General features: G+C 37.0%; 3 protein-coding genes across 3 annotated transcripts; all 3 read left to right on the plus strand.

Annotated features, from left to right (window-relative positions):
- The first annotated feature begins 1,803 nt into the window (after nucleotides 1–1,803).
- LOC103941126 (probable serine/threonine-protein kinase WNK11) lies at nucleotides 1,804–3,980 on the plus strand. Its single transcript, XM_009351316.2, has 3 exons — nucleotides 1,804–2,281; nucleotides 2,489–2,986; nucleotides 3,267–3,980. The coding sequence occupies exons 1-3, from the start codon at nucleotides 2,279–2,281 to the stop codon at nucleotides 3,651–3,653; spliced, it is 888 nt and encodes a 295-aa protein (XP_009349591.2). The 5' UTR covers nucleotides 1,804–2,278; the 3' UTR covers nucleotides 3,654–3,980.
- Nucleotides 3,981–6,508: 2,528 nt separating this feature from the next.
- On the plus strand, nucleotides 6,509–7,899 carry LOC103941129 (leucine-rich repeat receptor-like protein kinase PXC1). The gene is made up of 2 exons (XM_048573304.1): nucleotides 6,509–7,691; nucleotides 7,868–7,899. Exons 1-2 carry the CDS (start codon nucleotides 6,509–6,511, stop codon nucleotides 7,897–7,899), a joined length of 1,215 nt encoding a protein of 404 aa, XP_048429261.1.
- LOC125472181 (leucine-rich repeat receptor-like protein kinase PXC1) lies at nucleotides 7,896–8,507 on the plus strand. Its single transcript, XM_048573305.1, has one exon. It carries the CDS (start codon nucleotides 7,896–7,898, stop codon nucleotides 8,505–8,507), a length of 612 nt encoding a protein of 203 aa, XP_048429262.1.
- Nucleotides 8,508–19,698: the final 11,191 nt, after the last annotated feature.

Consider the following 19,698-nt stretch of genomic DNA (forward strand, 5'->3'; position numbering starts at 1 on the left):
CTCAAATTCTATAGCATTGGGTGACGCCAATGGTGGTTTATAGATGTGGCAAATGGGGTGTGCTATCCACACACCCCTTGTTACTTCTCGCTCATCATTTGTTAATTTTTGTCATTTGATTTTCTTTAATTCATTCAATTAGATGATCAAAAATTAAGAGGGGTGTGTGGAAAGTAAAAATTGATATTTAGATAGCACATCCCATAACAAATATCTATAGATAGACTATTGAGAACCACACGTTGTTCTTGTGGGTTTGGTAGACTTACCAAAACGACGCCGTGTTATGGATTAACTCAACGATACGAAAGACTTTCACTGATAACACGAAATATACACTAAATTTAAAAAACGTAATAAGTTTTGTCCCTCAAAATACACACGAAAACCTACCAATATAATTATAAGATTACTACAATATCTTCAAGTGTTAAGTGGGGAAAGTTACGTAGTTCATAGCCACATTTCACATGGCCCATATGTCTTTTCAATAATTTGTTGTGTCATAAATGCCGCAATACCAAGACCAGTAAAAAATAAAAAAAATTGGAGTTAAGAAAGCAAGTTGTCGGCTTCTTCTTCGCAACCGTATCAGCCATTTGTTTAAAGTTAAAAGTTGATTTGATATTGTTGTACTTTAAATAAAAATTATTTTTACTATATTGTGAGAATAAGTATATATAAAATAAAGAATCAGAGTGTTTAGTAAATTTTTTTGTAAAACAGATGAGATAGTGTGAAATGACAAAAAAAAAATATAATACTAGATATGCTATTAATTTAATTTTCTTAACAAATAAAGAAGAATTACTAAATATACTTTATTTTTAAAAGGAAAATATTTACAAACTTTATCTTAAACATATAATCCAACTTTTAACAAGAAATCATAATCCAACATTCAACATATAATCCAACATTTATGCTGCTTCATGCTTTCAGTTTTTGTTTCAAAGCTCATTTTTGTTGCTCACGTTTTAGCTTTTTTTCATCTAAAACTATGAAAATAAGCTGTTTTTAAATGTTTACCAAATACCTTTTTGAGCTTAACTTTTCTTTATATTCACAATTTATAAAAGTATCTCAGTACCAAATCAGTATTTAGACAATCTTAAATAAGAAAACCACAAAAAGTGTTACAGGTAAAACAGAAACTGTGCAAGACACTTTGGCATGAGAGAAAGTGATACAGATCTCAAACCTACCACTAAAAACTCAATGGGCTACACTGGAATAATTGATTACTAATTTACTAGTAGTTATTTATTTGGGAATTATTAGTAGCATTTCAAAAATCATATTCTACAGTCAAAATTTTCTATATTGGAAAAGAAAAATACACTTATATGAAGTGTATAATGAGATTTTTGAAGTACCAATAATATTTTCTATTTATTTTCTCAAAATTTCACTTGGACTACAGCCCAAGGCTGCCGACACATAGGTCCTTCCCTGCATAGGGTAATTTCCTGACCCTTCTCTATCCTCAGTCGGTTTTTTTTGGCCAGATAAACAGCTTGTGTGGTTCCTTTGGAGACATCCGATAAAATTGAAACGAAACAAACAGCTTGTGTGGGTGGGGTGATATTCTTTCGTTCTATTCTGTTTTTCATAGTTTTTATTTGCTGACAATTAAGCACATTATTTACCGCTAGAAAACCTTCTCCATTAATTTTGGAAAGCTCTGGTTTCATCTAGACCGTCAGTCCGCCTACGCGGAGGATTAAGATCCTGATCCCAGTTGACTTCGGGTTGAATAGAAAAAAATATTTGATTTCAGATTTTTCACACCAAACCAATTCCCACCTTAACTCAACAAAATAAGCAAAGTGATTCTCCGGGAAACCAGTTAGAGCAATTTTTATATAGAAAGTAGTTATTTAATTTAGTACTACTTTCGTTTTATATATATCTTCTTATCTTGAAGAATCCAATCCTGATAGAAAACTTTCTAGTAACGGGTCAATGTTGTTTAGCATCCCAATTAATTTTCACTAACCCTGCAATAATCAGGATTAGCCATCCCCACCTACTCCTTCAGTCCTTCATGAACTCTCACATCTCCTGTATATACCCCACGCCTCCTAAACCCAATTCTTTTCATTCCTCTACCTTTTAGGTGTTTAAAGTGAGTTTCTGCAGCAGATAATAGTTTCTGATAGCTTAAAAGTACCCATCTTTCTCGTTCTTCTCACTTTTCTTTGTTTTCAATAACGTTCAAGATCAAGAAATTCATCGATCGGCATACACGTTGTTAATTTTGGCTAGTAGTATTATCATGGTAAGTTAATTTCTTATAATATAGGGTTGCAGCTTTAATCTTTGACTTTTATTTTCCGGCTTTGTTCTAAGATTGTTATTCGTTTTGAGTTTCAACAAATATTTTATAATTTTATTGTATCAACAATAATTGAGCATCTATAATTAGTACTTCCATTGATTTAGAGGCTCTTTATTTTCTGGGCTAATATTTGTTTGTTCCTGGCAGATGCCGAGTGAAAACGAAGATCAGTCCGACAAAGAACCATTCATAGAAATAGACCCAACGGGCCGCTACGGCCGGTACAACGAGCTCCTAGGTTGCGGGGCTGTGAAAAAGGTGTACCGGGCTTTCGATCAAGAGGAAGGCATAGAGGTAGCATGGAACCAAGTGAAGCTACGTAACTTTACCAACGATCCTGCTATGATCGAGAGGCTCTACTCCGAGGTTCGGCTTCTGAGGTCGTTGACGAACAAGAACATCATCACTTTGTACAACGTGTGGCGGGACGCTGAGCATAGCACTCTCAATTTTATTACTGAGGTTTGTACAAGCGGGAATTTGAGGGAGTACAGGAAGAAGCATAAGCATGTTTCGATGAAGGCCTTGAAGAAGTGGTCAAAACAGATCTTGGAAGGATTGGAGTATTTGCATACTCATGAACCTTGTGTTATTCATAGAGATCTCAATTGCAGCAATGTCTTTATCAATGGGAATGTTGGCCAGGTATAATTATTATTCATTCTCTATTATTGATTATTTTTATAGAGCGGGTGGGGATCTGAGTTAAGTCATATATTGAGCCAGTCGTTCCTTGAATTATTAGGGTTTTGTTAATAAGAAATAGTTTCGGTTTTGGGGGTTTTTCCATCTTATTCATGTTTTTTTCCAGATTTTATTTTTCGGATTTATATAAGAATTGTTTCTATTTTTGGTTCTTTTTTATCAGATTTGTTTCTATGTAGTTTCTTAATTTTTTCTAAAATTTTCTTTATGGTTTCAATAGGTGAAGATTGGTGATTTGGGATTGGCTGCTATAGTGGGGAAGAACCATTCAGCGCATTCAGTGTTAGGGACTCCAGAATTTATGGCACCAGAGCTGTATGAAGAAGATTACACTGAGATGGTGGACATTTACTCATTTGGTATGTGTGTGCTTGAGATGGTGACCTTGGAAATACCCTATAGTGAATGTGACAACGTTGCAAAAATATACAAGAAGGTATCCTCAGGAGTAAGACCCCAGGCCTTGAACAAAATCAAAGACCCGGAGGTGAGAGCGTTTGTTGACAAGTGCCTCGCCCAGCCTAGAGCGAGACCTTCTGCCACTGAACTTCTCAAGGACACATTCTTTAATGCAATTGAAGACGACGATAATGATCAAGACGTTTGACCATGAGCACTCTTAACTATTTATGTCTTTATGTGTGTTTAGTTGACCACTAATGTGGATTAGTGCTTTGATTTTTATTTTTAGCTTTTGTTCAAGTTGTACACCGATTTGTAGGGAGATATGGGGAGGGACCGGAAGGTGGGTTTTTAACTTTGAATTTGTTTCTTGTTTTTAGTTTTGGGGAGCTTTTGATTCAAGATCATGGTGTTAATTTTGTACATTGGGCTTTCACATTATAAAGTCATTGTTGTAGACTGAAAAACTTGGAGTCTCTTCTTTTGTTGGTTGCTTGATTTATTCAAATATTGGGATGCTATATAACTACAAGGATTTCGGTATTATAACTTGACTAGAATACTTGTATGTATTAAATATTTATGAAGATCCTGTAATATTGTTTTGCAAAATCTGTCTCCAAACTGTTCACATAATTTTATGTGCATATTATAAAAGATGATTTATTATTTGTAAACAAAAGTAAATAGATTTTTTTTTCTTTTATAAAAAAGATAAGAATAATCTACAATAAAAATTCATTTAAATTATGTGGAGGTAAGCGAGTTGAATCCGAAACAAAGTGGATTGAAGAATAAGATCATATCCACAAGAGCAATCCTTTCACTTATAGTTCTAATAGATTTAGAAGACGTTTGCTTATAGTGTTGAATCAAATTAAAAACAAACATAAATTAGATTTCAAGTTATATTAATTAATAAAAAAATGGGTTTAAGTCAACTGGTGGAATGAGCAATGGCCGACATATTTGGTTGATGAGCCAACCTGGAAAAGAGACAATTACCTTCACAAGCAAAAAATAGATTTGAAAAGGGTGTCTTGGCGTGAAGCAAAACACAATGATATTGAAAAGTGTGAGTGGGCAATTTGCCCCTTTTGCTGTTGTGGTCTTTGCTGTCACACACACTATGTTTTGTTTGGAAAGACATGGCTGTGGTTTGTGACCACGCTGGCAGAACCTTCCATTTCTTCCAACCCAAGTAAAAGGATCTTTTAGTCTTGCATCAACAACTAATATGATTTGGGGCAATTCTAAAATGAGATCAAATTTTTCTTTTTCTTTAAGATTACTACTTGAGATATTAAATTGCTAAAAATTCAAACTATACTAGAAGCATTGGATTTCTGTTTGTTAACGGGCAGAAGCATGTGATTTTCATTTCACAAATTGTTAATGACTTGCCAACATTAGAGTGGTTTGGATTGTTTACTCTTAATCGCCATATTAGTTATGTGCAAAAATTGAAAGGTTGATCACCCTTTTGAAAATAACAATAAACTTTAAAATTAAAGGTGTATTTTGTAGTTAGCTTAGAAATATAACAAGAACACTATCCTATGATAATCCATTTATCTTGTCACCTTTCTTTATAAAAATAATGAACTGTTTACAAAAATAATTTTCCCTAAACCGTTTTTAGTCATTTAAAAACACTTCTCAAACAAGCCATAAATTATTATAAGATTTGGGATTTTTATTTCAACCAAAAAAAATCATTTTGCAATCTTCTTTTCTTTATGTATTTATTTTTTATTTGGAAGAAACGTTATGTAATTATAGTGTCACGTCCTCGTGATTATAACAAAGGACAATACTTGCACTAACCAATTGGGTGAAACCTTATGTCCACCTCTTTGACGTGAACCAATGCTACCTTGACATGTCTCTTCTTTGATAAAAAGACTAAAGAGAACTCGAGGTTAAATATCAAATTCTAGAGATTTTTAGTCGAAATACCGTATCTTGAGTTTAAATACCAATGAAGTCATATAATTAGTACTTCAATGACATCATGTAGATATACCCGTTAGAGTGAATAATCCAGTATTTAGTTCCTCAATTGTAATTGAATAAAAAATAAATAGAGAAGTGATGATGTTTTCATCTTTTCTTGACATGCATACTCTTGTTTATTAATGTTTATGAGTTGAATAAATCAACGCAGAATTAAGAAACACAAATAAACATGAATTTACATCAAAGAAAAGGGTGTGTTGAAACTATTTTCCTAACCAAAACTCATTTGAATGCAGACTGCTTAACTAACTTTATGCAAGTTATTTGAAACGAGCGCTTTTATGGCTGTTGTTTATCACATTAAAGATAACGGATTAAGAAAATTAATTATTCAAAACATTGGTTATCTCACACATTGGAGAAAATACTTATGACAAACTTTGTAGTATACGAAGGATATCCTCATCTGATGCACCAAAGTAATTGAGCCATGCACCTTGATATTGTAAGTTATATTCCTGCTTTGAGATACTTCAAGACTTTTGCGAAGAACCCCGCGCGGGGGGAGGGGTGGCGTGGGGGGTGGGGTGGGGGTGGGGGTGTGGGTGCGGAGGGGTGTTGAGAATCAATGTCAGCCCAAAACCATAAGTAATCCATAACCCAATCTAAAGTCCAAGTCCATATCTAGTTTGATGATGTAATTGCTTACAATTGCAAAGTTAGGCAATGTTAGGTATGGTTGAGTGAAAAAAAAAATTAGGTGCAATTAATGGGTTTTGTGTGGTAGTAAATAATCTTAGTTTAATTAAGTGTGTGGTGTAGCTTTCATTTGGTTTGCTATAAATACCCAAGTCTCCAAGCATTGTATATCATCCAAGGAAAAACAAAGCCTAGAGCTAAATAAGAAAAGCTTTGCTAATTAGTTTGTTTTGTGAGCTTTCTTTAAGAGTGTGCTCTATTTTCTTCTTCTTGGGATCATTAGAGTTATCTTGGATACTCTTCTTATTCAACAAGGGGTGGGTGATTTGAGAAATGGGAACGTAGTTTATCACAGTTCATTCACTTTGCGATGAGTCAATCAAAGAAGTAGAGCCAACAAAAATGCCAAGCCGGAGAGCTTTCAATCCGTTTCTGAAGGGACTGATATGCATTGGGGTGCTTTCTTGCTCAATCGCAGTATGTAAGGGAGTCGAATCATCAGAGTTTGAAGCTTTGCTGCAATTCGTTAGAGCTGTTGATCCTCAAGATGTGCTAAAAGTTGGCCAGAATGCACCTATGCGGCAAAATCCCTGTATGCATAACTGGAAGGGTGTGACGTGCAGTTCTCACTCTACTTCGATAACAGAAATCAGGCTTGAAAATCTGAATCTTAGTGGCATACTTGATGCAGATTCACTATGTAAGCTCCCAAATCTTCGAGTTGTTAATTTAGCAAGAAACCAAATTGGGGGAACTATTTCTAAATCAATATTGCATTGCACAAGGCTAACCTATTTGAATCTAAGCAGCAATATTCTGAGTGGGAGGATACCTAAGGCTCTGACTAAACTGAAATATTTGAGGAGATTGGACCTCTCTAACAATCATTTTACTAGCACTGCCTCACGCTTTGAACAGGGATTTCAGCCAGTTCATACATACGTGAAGAAATCGAGGAGATTACAAAGACATGGTGCCCAGAAGCAGGAAAAGGTAGTAGATTCAATGGCCATAGTGACAGAGTCCGAGAGCCTGAATGGTGGCAGTGACAGTGTTCCACGTCCCTCTACACCGTGGTACAAGAGATACAAATTCATGGTACCATTAGTTGTGGGGCTTGGCTTCTTTCTCTTATTCATGTACTTTGTAGGAAGGCAGGCTGCTAAGTTAGCTGAAGACAGGGAGATTCTGAAGTCGCTTCGAAACTCTCCGCAGAAAATGCCTCCTCCTAATGTTCAAGAGGGAGAGAAGCCACTAGAGAACCGTTCCGAGCTCGTGTTCTTTGTTGAAGAACATGAGAGTTTTAAATTGGAGGACCTCCTTGAAGCCACAGCAGATTTGAGAAATCAGTCCTTTAGCAGCAGCGGCGTTTATAAGGTAATACTGAAAAACAATGCCCTATATGCAGTCAAAGGGTTGAAGAAACTGCAAGTACCCTTTGAGGAGTTTGGCCAAACAATGAGGCAGATAGGGATTATAAAGCATCCTAACATTCTACCACTTTTTGGTTACAATTCCACTAATGAAGAAAAACTTTTGATCTACAAGTTTCAAAGCAATGGAAGTCTGCTAAACCTGCTTGAGAGTACATTCACATCAAACTATTCTAATCTTAGGTGTGGGGCAGGATTCAAACTCAGGTGCAAGGGGGCAAAACACACTACCCTTATCTGCATATTCCTTATACACTTTCAATAGAATTTACAAATGCCCTTAACTGATTCAGGCATTTTGATTATCTATTTCTTTGATTATGTGCAGGTTACACAGAAGGTAAGAGGGATTTTCCATGAGGCTTCGGCTCTCCATAGCATGCGGCATTTCAAGGGGGCTAGACTTCATATATCAAGGGTCTGATGACTGTATCCCTCATGGGAATCTCAAGCTTTCAAATATCCTCTTGGATGACAATGATGAACCACTGATTAGCGAGTATGGGCTTTCAAGTTTCTTCGACCCCAAGAAAGGGTGTCTCATTTCCTCCAATGGTTACACAGCCCCAGAAAAAATGTTGTCGGAGAAGGGAGATGTTTATAGCTTCGGCGTGATTCTTCTGGAGTTACTAACAGGCAAAACTGTAGAAGGAACTGGGATAGACCTTCCTAAGTGGGTGACTGCCATGGTTAAGGAGGAGTGGACGGGGGAGGTCTTAGACAAGGAGGTTGCTAAAGCTGCAAAAGAATGGGCCTTTCCTCTACTCAACATTGCCCTCAAGTGTGTATCAGCTTCACCTACAAACAGGCCTACTGTTGAAGAAGTTTACGAAAAGATTGAAGAGGTTATACATGACACTCCGAATTCATCGTATTCTACTACTGAGTGTGGTGGCTACCAAGACAACTACTGTATGCTTCACTCCATCATACCTGAGACCTGGGATACTCCTGGATCAAACTATTAAATTATTAACTGAGGGTTCTATACGTGCACAGTTTCGCGTACTTTTGTACCGGATTTTAGATCGACAAGCTTTTTATCTACATTGAACATAAAGAACTAGCCCCGTTGAGGATAGAAGATCTGTGTATTTTCTGTTGTTAGATAAAAGAAGGCAGCAGCGGATGTATTATTACTTATTAGGTAGAGTGAGTACAACAAACTTATGATATATATCATGTCGGGCTGTGTTTCATGATCAGGCATCTCTTCTTGTCTTAGTAATTACTTGGCTTTCAATCCTAGTCATATCCATATATATACACATATATATTATATATATATATATAGATATATATCACAAATGTCAGAGACTAGTAGCCGTGTATGATTTCGAGAAACAGTTTAATTAGATAACCATTTATAGGAAAAAGAAGAAAATAATGCTTTCAATTCGACTAACAAGGTTTATGTCATCATTGGTATTATTAGTTACCTATGAATTCTGTAAATTAAGGCGTAGTTTGTTAGAGAGGATGGGTTCATTGTATTGAAGCCATTTTGAAAGAAAAATTGGATGAATTTTTTTTTATATTTTGTCCAAGTTATATGCTACTAAAGAAAAAGATAACTTTACGAATCCCTCTGAAAATGGTAAGTAGAACACAAGTGGCTCAGCTATCAATTCGCGGCCCTCGCATATACTATATTAGGAGTCCCGTACCATATACTCCAAACTACACATACCATGAGAAACTTCAAATTGGAGCAAGATTTTATGAACTAGAGAGATGCTATTGGAAAGTATCCAAATAATCTCACCCACTCTTAGCAAGAAATTCATAGGTACAAATGCTATGCCATAGTCCACATACTTTTTATTGTCAAACAATAGTATATTTTTATTACATTCGAATTTAGATGTTTATATTCTTGGCTAGAACTTTAAATAATCATTTTGGAAAAGTCATACTTGATCCTCTATTTTCAGTTACAAATGAAGTTACCAAGTGACCTGTTCCATTACATCGGTGAAGAGCGTATGAAAACTCTATTAATTTGTTTTATTACACACTTAAATACTAAATTACAGGAAGAGTTTGAATCTGGAATGCAGTGGGTTAAACAGGAAAGCGCCATCCGCGTAATCCACCACTTGCCATACGAAACTCTATTAACTTCATCTGTTCTGCACACTAACAGAGCTATCAGATCACCAAATGCACTTTTGATAGTGTTTGGCAAAAAAAAAAAAAATTGAGAGTGCTTCTTAGTTGAAAAAAAAAAAAACACTTAAGTCCAACTAAAAGTATTTTTGCACATAAATTTTGTGTACATTTGTTTTTATATATTTGCTTCTGCATTTCTCTCATCATCCATCAACTTTTCTAATACTATATCCCTAGTTCTCACATGTATTGCCCCACCATATCTAGCAAAAAAATTAAAAACAAATTGTTATCAAGGGACCTCAATTTTTTGGTTTATTTAATTAACGTAACTGATCAAATCATAAAAATGAAAACCTAACCTCTTCCACGATTTATTGCATGTACTGAGAGGGACGTGCAAGAAGCCAGGAGAGAAGTCCCAATTTCACTTAATGTGATGCAGAAGGCTGAAGGCAGGTCGAATCATCGGGTGAGATTTCCTCATCCATGATCTTGACTAACAAGCCATTATGGTTGGGGCGTTTCTTTACTTTCTAGGTTGTATTTGGTCACTTATTTGCATTGCCAGGTCGAGTTTAATATGTCAACATTGGAAAGACAGCCATTATATAGAGTAAGATTTAGTTGATTTTTTTTCTTTTTAATTTTAAAGAATTTTTGTGTGTGTTTAGGACTAGTCCATTTGAGTAATTGTAAAAAGGGGTGTAACTACCATAAAACTCAATTAAAGTTTGGATGTAATGAGAAGTTTTTTGGGTGTAAATCGAATTCTTGTGTTTTTAATTTTCTGTTGTAGAAGGGTTGAAGTTAAGAGATGGTTGGAGTTGGGAGAAAATAGGTACAGAGAGAAATATGGACCACATCATAATTTCTCATTTAGTGACCGGAAATTAAGGTGTTGTATATATTGGTCACAGATTATCAACATATGTTCTGTTCGGTACTCAAACTTTGTAAGTAATGGATTATTCTAGTGGATAAGGTTTTTTTTGTTTAAAATATAGGATATTTTTCTTTGTACTCATAACACATAAATGTATATCACGTGTTATAATATAAATAGACGACATGATTAATATGTCTCATTTTTTTGGTATATTTTCTAGTATCCTTCTACTTATATTTCAACACATAGTGTACCCCCCTTTATATTTCATGTACGTTAAAAAATCTCTCCTCTTTATTCTAATGCAATGTGAGTGCAAATCATTTTCCTTTCCCATAATTTAGATGAATTTAGTATAGATTATCTTAGGTTCGTTACCCAAAGAAAAAAAAAAAAAAAAACACAAGTACCCAAACTTTGAAGGATCTTGTAACTCATGATATCCAATGTAGTATGTACAGCTAGATTTTGTCTTCTATTTTGTGTAATTAGATTTTATTTTCTCTAAAAGCACATTTCATAACATGCTTTGCCCGGAGGCTCAGGCTTCCAGCTTGGATTAGGCATGAGGCCATTAATTTTTAAAGTAGAACTATTGGCCCACTATGATGCCAATACCAATACGTCCTGCACTGCATACATTTCATGTGAAATCAGTTTCCTTTTCTTGCCTTTTTTTTTTTTTTTTTTGGAAAAATTAGGATCCAGTTCCTAGTTACCAATGTTCATAAACTGAAACTTTATTGGTTTTTAGTTTTTGATCAAAGTTTCTTGACTTTGTACACCTCAGCATTTTACTATTAAAATACTTTCATGTCATCTTTTTATTTTTTATACAAATTTTAATTTATAATTTCTACCACATTATCACATTTGTAATTAAAAATCTCAAAATTCTCTCACTCAAATTTGTGTTCATATTCAAATTCAACATTGTTATATTGAATATGTATCTTCAAATTTAAATTTTGCTAATTAATTTCAAACTTACTTTTTCTCCATGACCATCATATAACAAAATCATAACAAATGACCATTATATTGCTATGAACACAATTTTAATTTCATTGGATACATTCTCTTCTCTTGTTCCTTAATCCACGTACTCAATGTTTAATCTATACTACCATTGTAACTTTTCCTTCTAAATTATTTTGTACCCATATATGTATAACTTTTTCCTATAAGATTTATATAGTATGTACCCTTAAGTAAATTGGTCATATGGTTTGCTTCCATTTTTCTATCCTTTAATCATTTTTTACATTAAGAATTTATATGGGCACATTTTTATTTATTTATTTATTTTTGCTGTTGTTGTCACATGTGGGTTTTAATGTTGAAATTGTATATGAGTACATTCTTGTGAATTACTATAATTGTACATGGGTACATTCTTAAGGGAACATTTATCTTTTATCATGACATTCAATAAAAAAAAAAAAATATTTTCATAACTTATTCTCCACATTTTAATCACCAATTTTTAATTGGTTTAAGGTTTTCTAAGGGTGGAGTTTGTAATCCCATAAACGTTAAATTTCAAATCTTATGAGACTTTATATTCCATAAATGTGGTGATTTATTTTATTTACAAAGTCAAAGGACTTTGATTAAAATCTTTTAACTAATAGGGTTTTAAGCAATGTACACTAGGAGATTTTATCGTATATAGCCAAAATTTAACATGCAAATTCAAAAATGTCAGCTTTTATAAAATATTTCAAATATAGCCAAAATTCCACTTGAATAGACCTAATTGCCCTTAAAATTTACACCTAGTTACGTCAAAATCCTTTCAAATCTTGTGTCATTGTTAATGAGGTTTTGGGAGCGGTAAACTGGGCACGCATGAATGTATATTAGTTACAGCCATGGTTGAACAAGGAAGACACCATGGATGTACGTCAGCTGCACCATTGCGAAGATGGAAACACATTCTACTTGTCTATCCTAAGTATAAAATTCGAAGAACTCTACCACAAGTATAAAGTTCAAAGAATAAATTAGATTAGTAGAACAGATGAGAGCCATGGAAACGGCCATTAAATCAAAAGGATCCAAACGTTATAATTGGTGGACTGGGCATGCCTTTCATGCTCAATATCCATCGCTTAATTAAATAGCTAATCTAATTTTGGTGATCCAACAAATGTGCAGAATGCCATGAGAACGTTAATGGCAATTTCCATGAAAGTTTCTGCAAAATACCAATTGAATCTTACACAAAAACATACATAAATTGTATTTTTGTGTAATTTTTTTCATGGTCTTGGTTCTAAGTTTGTCAATTATGAAATAAACTTGAGAATATAATGGGTTCAATTCCATCAGAACAAATACCCCATCTTTTTTCTATATTTTTGAATTACAATATAGAACCTTAAATTGAAAATGAACAAAAAAGAACGAACAGAAAAAGTGTCACATCCTCGCCCGGGGGGACCACTTCCCAGGCCCACTCCATCACCGTAGCACGATATTGTCCGCTTTGGGCTTACTATTCCCTCACGGTTTAGTTTCTAGGAACTCATGCTGGGAATGCTCTCGCGCGCTACTCGCTTAACTTCGGAGTTCCCATGGAATCCGAAGCTAGTGAGCTCCCAAAAGGTCTCGTGCTTGGTAGGGATGTGAATATACATATAAGGATCACTCCCCTGGGCGATGTGGGATGTCACAATTCACCCCCCTTAGGGGCCCGATGTCCTCATCGGCACACCACGATCAGGGTTAGGCTCTAATACCAAATTTTCACATCTCGCCCGAGGGACCACTTCCCGGGCCCACGTAAGCCCAAAGCGGACAATATCGTGCTACGGTGGTGGAGTGGGCCCGGGAAGTGGTCCCCCCGGGCCGGGATGTGACAAAAAACACCTCTTTGGTGTGTGGTTTTGTAATTAGGAAAGTATTTTGGTATATTAATATGAGGTTTTGGGTAAATTTGAAAGTTTTTATAAAAATTGACATTTATGAATTTAAGAGCTAAATTTTAGCTATAAACGATAAATTCTCGTACACTAGTGACTAGGGACCGCATCTAAAGTATTTGGTGAACTAGAATTTACGTCACCAAGGGCAAACAGCCAAAACTTACGAAGAAAGTCCAAATAGAGGATTAACAAGGAGAATTACATGCATGGCTCTAAGAAAACACAAGTCTAAAGGGGTTGCTAAGCCGTTGCAACATGAGCAACGTCACCCCACAAATACGTTACAACCTTGGGTTTGCTAAAGGACAAGGCAAGCCATTGATCCTTGTTGAGAATATGCACAAGCGAAGATGGTGGTTGTAAACACAAATTTTCCTGAAACAAGAACACGTGTACAAAATAATATTTTGTATTAATGATTTTGGGTTACAATCTCTTTTACAATTTGATCCTCTGATTCTGTCTTCGTAAGGTGTAGATTTGTGAATAAGCTGTTGATCTAAAGGGCTGTCAGGGGTTGATCTAGGGATGAGCATTTGTGTGGATTTGTTGATGTTGTTGATCCAAAGGGTCATCGAGGCTTGATCTTAGGATGAACAAATCTTCAAGGGCCGTCGGGGCTTGATCTTGAAGGAGGATTTGATGAAGAACGAAAAGGGCTTTCTTGATCCTTCGGGATTTGCTTGAGAGCTTTAGAGTTCCAAAGCTTCAAGGTTTTTGTGTGATGTGAATTTGTCTTTTCTCCCCCTTTATCCCTTGATAGAGAAGCCTATTTATAGGCTTCGAGAATGAATCACCACCATCCATTCTTTTTGGTGAAGTGAGTGGATGTTGTAGGTGAAATGAGTGGAGTTTGTAGGTGAAATGAGTGTAGTTTATAGGTGAAATGAGTGTGTGATGTAGGTGAAATGAATAAAGGTTGTAATTTTAATGCATTGGTCAACATTTATTTCACTGAAATTTTGATGTCTACAAATGCCCCCACTTCAAGGCCGTCGTATACATGTGCTTGTCACGTGTAGAAGATGAAGTCCCTTAATATAGATGTCGATCTAAGGGCCGTCGAGGTTTGATCTTTAATTGGGCTGGAAATTTCTTCAAGGGCCGTCAGGGCTTGATCTTGAATTCGACTAGAAGATTTTCTGGTTTCCTTCAATCGTTGATTTTTCATAGGCTTAATCTTGAACTGGGCTGGAAGGTTTTCTGGTCTCCTCCAAAGGTTTGAACTTACTTCTTTTATCTGGAGCTGAATTTGATTCAAGGGTGGTGAACACTTGATTTTGAATTAGACTTGTGATTTCTTCAAGGGCCATCGAGACTTGATCTTGAATGAAAATAGGACCACAAACAGTTTTAAGATTCGGACACATGGCAGGCAAGCACGAGGTGGAGGTGATGGCCTGTTTCTTTGTTCAATCTTTCCAATTCATATTGAAGACGGTTAAGGGATGAATCAGCATGTGCAGTTGTTGCGTTTGCTAACGATCCACAAGATTGATGTTTCATTGTCACTCATCTTATCTGTTCTCCAGGCAGATGTGGTATCTTCTCTGGAAGTGTATCAATCGTTAAAAACGACTACTCGAGAGCAATGCTAGGTAAGCAATCAGGGAAGAGGTTCCAGGCAATCGGTTCCAGATTGGAAAGCTGATTGCTCTTTTTCTCCTTGCCCTGCAGGTAAGAACAAGGACAAAGGAAAAGACATGGAGAAAGCTTGATATGAGATACTCTTGCTTTCGACCTTAAAGATATGAGATACTTTTGCTTTTGAAGAAGTCTTGGCGTTTTGATGGCGACGCGCGATAAGGCTTTGCTCTTTGGCGACAGTGTCAGCGGAAGGTTGTTGAGGCTTCTCGAGCTCTTTGATTAGAACAATGATGTCGAGCTTGGATTTGACTTAAACTCCTCTGTCTGGATTATGTGGTTTTGCAGGGGAGGGCGTCGTGCTACAGTGATTTGTTCTAGCTCATTATGTTGCATTTTTCTCTGTTTGTTTCTTTTGCATAGCTGAAATGGTCTTTCAGAGCATTACTTCTCAACGACTCATCCATGCTTAGCAGCTTCAGTGTAAAGAGCCGACTTCATGTCAACTGTCCTGAAGTATTCGCTGAGGGAATTCGAGACCTATTAATAGTTGAAGACGAGCACTCGAGAATGGTGCTAGGTAAGCAACCAGGCAAAGTTTCCGGGCAATCAGTTCCAGATCGGAAGTTTGATTTCAGGTTCCGACTGATTGCTTTCTCTCTTCTTGTTCTGAAGGCAAGAACAAGGGCAAAGGGAAAGACAGAGGAAAAACATGATATGAGATACCTTTACTTTTGACCCTGATGATATGAGATACGTTTGCTTTTGAAGAAGTAGCGGATGAATCAGCACATGTATTTGTTGCGCTTGTCTCTATATGTTTCGATGTGTCATCTTCACTTGCCTCATCTATTTTCCAGGCAGATGTGGTGTCTTCTTTGGAAGTACATCAACGGTTGAAGATGAGTACTTGAGAGCAATGCTAGGTAAGCAATTAGGGAAGGGGTTTCCAGGCAGTCAGTTCCAAGTTGGAAGGTTGATTCTAAGTGCCGGTTGATTACTCTCTTTTTCTTTGACCTGCAGGGAAAAGCAAGAACAAAGAAAAGGACAGGGAGAAGACATGCGATGAGAAACTCTTGCTTTCGACCCTGATGATATGAGATACGTTTGCTTTTGAAGACTCGGTTGAATAGGTGTTTTCAGGGAAGAAGAAAACTGAGCATATTGAGAGGTTTGGTTGCAGTTGCATTCTTGGCAAGGAAGAAGAGTTATGCGTTTTGGATGTATGCCTTGCCATAGAGGATGAATGTTGACATATATAAGGATTTTAATAGCAAGTAATGGTGCGGGTGTGGCTTTGTCACCCATGCTTGTCGGCAAAAGTGTGGTAGTTGGAATAGTGAACTCCACGCGTTTTCAACTTTGTCAGAGATCTTTGACAAAGTTGCACGCGTTATCTGAAAAGCTGAGATTGCGTCTAAAAAGTGTTGACGAACTTTACGCAGGAAAATCCGGCTTTTAAAATTCGAAAAGTGGTGTCTCTTCGATTTTTTTTTTTTTTTGAATTGGTGGCTGTGTTGCCTCTCCTTTTATAGAGGTATCGATCACATCCAGCATGCACACTTTGAAGATTGCCTACTCATGAAAAATCTTAGACAAGAGATCAGACAGCTTAAGCGCGAGAATAGAGATTTGCACATGCTTGCAAATAATTATTCGATGAGCATGAAGAGAAAGCTTGATCAGCTACAAAAATCTGAAGGTCAAATTCAAAGTGACCATCAGAGGTTTGTGGCTTCCTTCGTCACCTAGCGTTCAATCAAGCATTGAGGCTTCGAATAATCTCTCTTCAATGCCTCCCGCTCTTGGGGTTTCGCCAAGTAGTGGGGCTTCATGTGAGCAACCTTTGTGAAGGCTCCCTTTTTTTTTTTCTTTTTTTTTTTTTTTTGTGTACGCATTTGTAATTTCTCATAGATATCAATAGACATGCTTTATTTCATTCAGCGTATTATGCTAAGTACAAACAAAACATATTAAGATGTGTTACTTCCTTTTTTTTTTTTTTTTTTTTAATGATGCCGTGCACCATCCCATAACCTTTCTTTTCTCTTTTTTTTTTTTTTATTTTTTAGATGGTGTCTAATGCACCATCATCCCCATTTTTTTTTTTTTCTATCTTTCAATGATTTTGTCGCCACCGCCCTTTTTCTTTTCTTTCTTTTTGACTTGCTAACAGTAGCATGCATTTGTGAGTAGTGGCTTGAAGATGGCATGGCTGGGTTCCTCAGTGGGCTTCCTCGCTATACTGCACTCTCCACATGCGAACCATTTTCATTTGCTTATCTAGAGACCATCATTTGCACAGTCACTGCACCAATAGTTTTTTATTTATTTATTTTATTTTTATGATTTTATATATATATGTGCTGTATGGGATGAAAGGCAGCCACCTGCAGCGGGATAGGAGAAGTTTGCAGAGGGTATGGCAGCTTAGGTGAGGATGAGTGTCATGGCAGCTTGAGGTAGTGCAGAGCAATAAAGGCAAGTAGGTGTGAGTCGACAAACTTTGGTTTTGTTAATCACATTCAAAGGCAGCAGCTATGGCGGAGTTGCAGAAGCAGCTGGAGCTTGAGGCAGAGTAAGGCGTCGAGCTTCACGACCGGCTAGTCGTTTGACAGCTGTCACTAAAGCTCTTCGCTAATTTCGATCATGGTGGCCAGGATGACGAGCTTGAGGTTGTTGCAAGGCATTGAGCTTCACGACCGACTAGTCATTTCACTGAAGTTCTTAGCCAATTTTGATCAAGCTAGAGTGACGAGCTCGAGGTTGTTGGCAGCCGCGAGGAAGAGATAAAGGAAGAAACCCTTTTTCCTATTCTGTCATGGAAAATAAACCTCCAGAATCCGAAGCTCCAACACTATCACCACAGAGCACAGCCACTGACCACAACCACTGCACACCCGTTGCACTGCTTGCCATCGCGGCGAAAGGGATCACCAGCTGCCGCTTATTCCTCAGTAGCTCGGCCTTGATCCCCAACATAGCAACCCTGTAAATCCAATGATTTCAACATTTTACACTTGGCAGCAAGCGAAATTAGACCGATATTAAAGACATTGGAGCATCATATTAAACTCTTTTTTTGGTTTTTTTTTTTTGAGCTTGGGGAATCCGCCTTCGAGTACTTGTTCGAGAACGAAGGTAGAGACAATAACGATGAGACGATAATGATGAGGATGTTGATTTTGATGTGGATGAAGATAATCAGGTGGTGCCGATGTCTTCGACGCTGCCTCCATAACTTTAAGCGTATCGAGCAGTGAGTAGGCTGCAATTGCATCCAACAATGGCGATGAAGAAAAAGATGGCTGTGGAGATGGCGTGAATTGTTGAGCAAGAGGAGATGGATTTCTTCGCCAGCCGAGAGTGAATATTGATCCAAGCATGTGATGTGGAGTCGTAGGAATCGTTTGATGATCTCAACCTCGAACCTGAAAGCTCGAGAAAGGGGATGCAGGAATTAGAGAAAGAGCTTTAAAGTCCTGAAGCGCTCTCAACGTGGATGAGGTGGACTTTCTAGGTGTTTGCCTAGCGCATCGTTGATGCGCCTGCGGTCTAGCGACCCACCAACAATTTCTGTTGAGAGAGAAAGAGAAACACCACTTCTGCATCTATATCTTGTGCATCTGCGGGTCTTCCTTTTGTTTGTAGGTGACTCCGCCATTTCTATGAGAAGAAGAAGACGAAGGAGCAGAAAAAGAAGGTGTCTAATGAAGGTTAGCCTGGAGGTCCACTTGCCCTGGGTGTGCGCACCATGTGTAGCAGGTGGGGTTTGGGTGGAGTGAGGACGAAGGAGACTGGCGTCGCCGTCACAACTGCTTCAATTCATGGCATCTGATCTTGGAGCCCTTGGTGGCAGAGGCTTTGGGAGAGGATTTGGACCAACTTAAAGTTGAGTGAGGATGGGCCATGGGAGTTGAGCTTATTACTGGTGGACTCAAAGAGAAAGATGAAATTGTTGCCCTTTATTCCGACCAAGCATTCTACGAGGAGAACGGAGCAGATGGTGACGCTTGTCATGGTTGATGGCTATGAAGCCAATCATGTCGTCCCTCTCCCCAACAGATGATAGTTCGATTTGAAGTTCTAGTGGGTAGCAATGAGTACTGGGCCGGCAGATGATGATGATGATGAACTAGACCCGAGCTTGAAGTGGACAAGGAGAGAGAAACGACTCGGCAGAGTTGAGGTTGGAGATTATTGTTGGCCTAAAAACCATTGTGGTGGTGGAGTGGGCCTGATTCTTTTTATGTATTTTATTTATTTATTATTTATCTTTTTATTTATTTATTTTTATTTTTATTTATATATATATATATATATATATTTCTTTTAGAAAGAGATATTTATTGCCTTTGTAATGAAATTGACTTTCATTAGTCGAGCCTTTAATAAAACCTTATTTTTTTATTTTATTTTGATGTGATTGAACTCAAAGTTGAATGGTCAAGCTGCCTATGTACCCTTCCAAAGAAGAGATCAAGTCATAACATAGTTCAAATGAGTGATGGTTTTTTTTTTTGTTTATCTTCATTTATTTTTCCTTACACAGTTTATGCTCTTGCGGGCTAGGAGCGTCTTGGTGCCGTTTGCAGTTTTAACTCATGCAGGCAAGGAGCATCTTGGTGCCGTTTGCAGTTTCAT

This window comes from the organism of the source record quoted next, unplaced genomic scaffold (genome assembly GCF_019419815.1).
Source record: "Pyrus x bretschneideri cultivar Hongxiangsu unplaced genomic scaffold, Pyrus_bretschneideri_v1 Contig66, whole genome shotgun sequence".
Classification (NCBI taxonomy): Eukaryota; Viridiplantae; Streptophyta; class Magnoliopsida; order Rosales; family Rosaceae; genus Pyrus; species Pyrus x bretschneideri.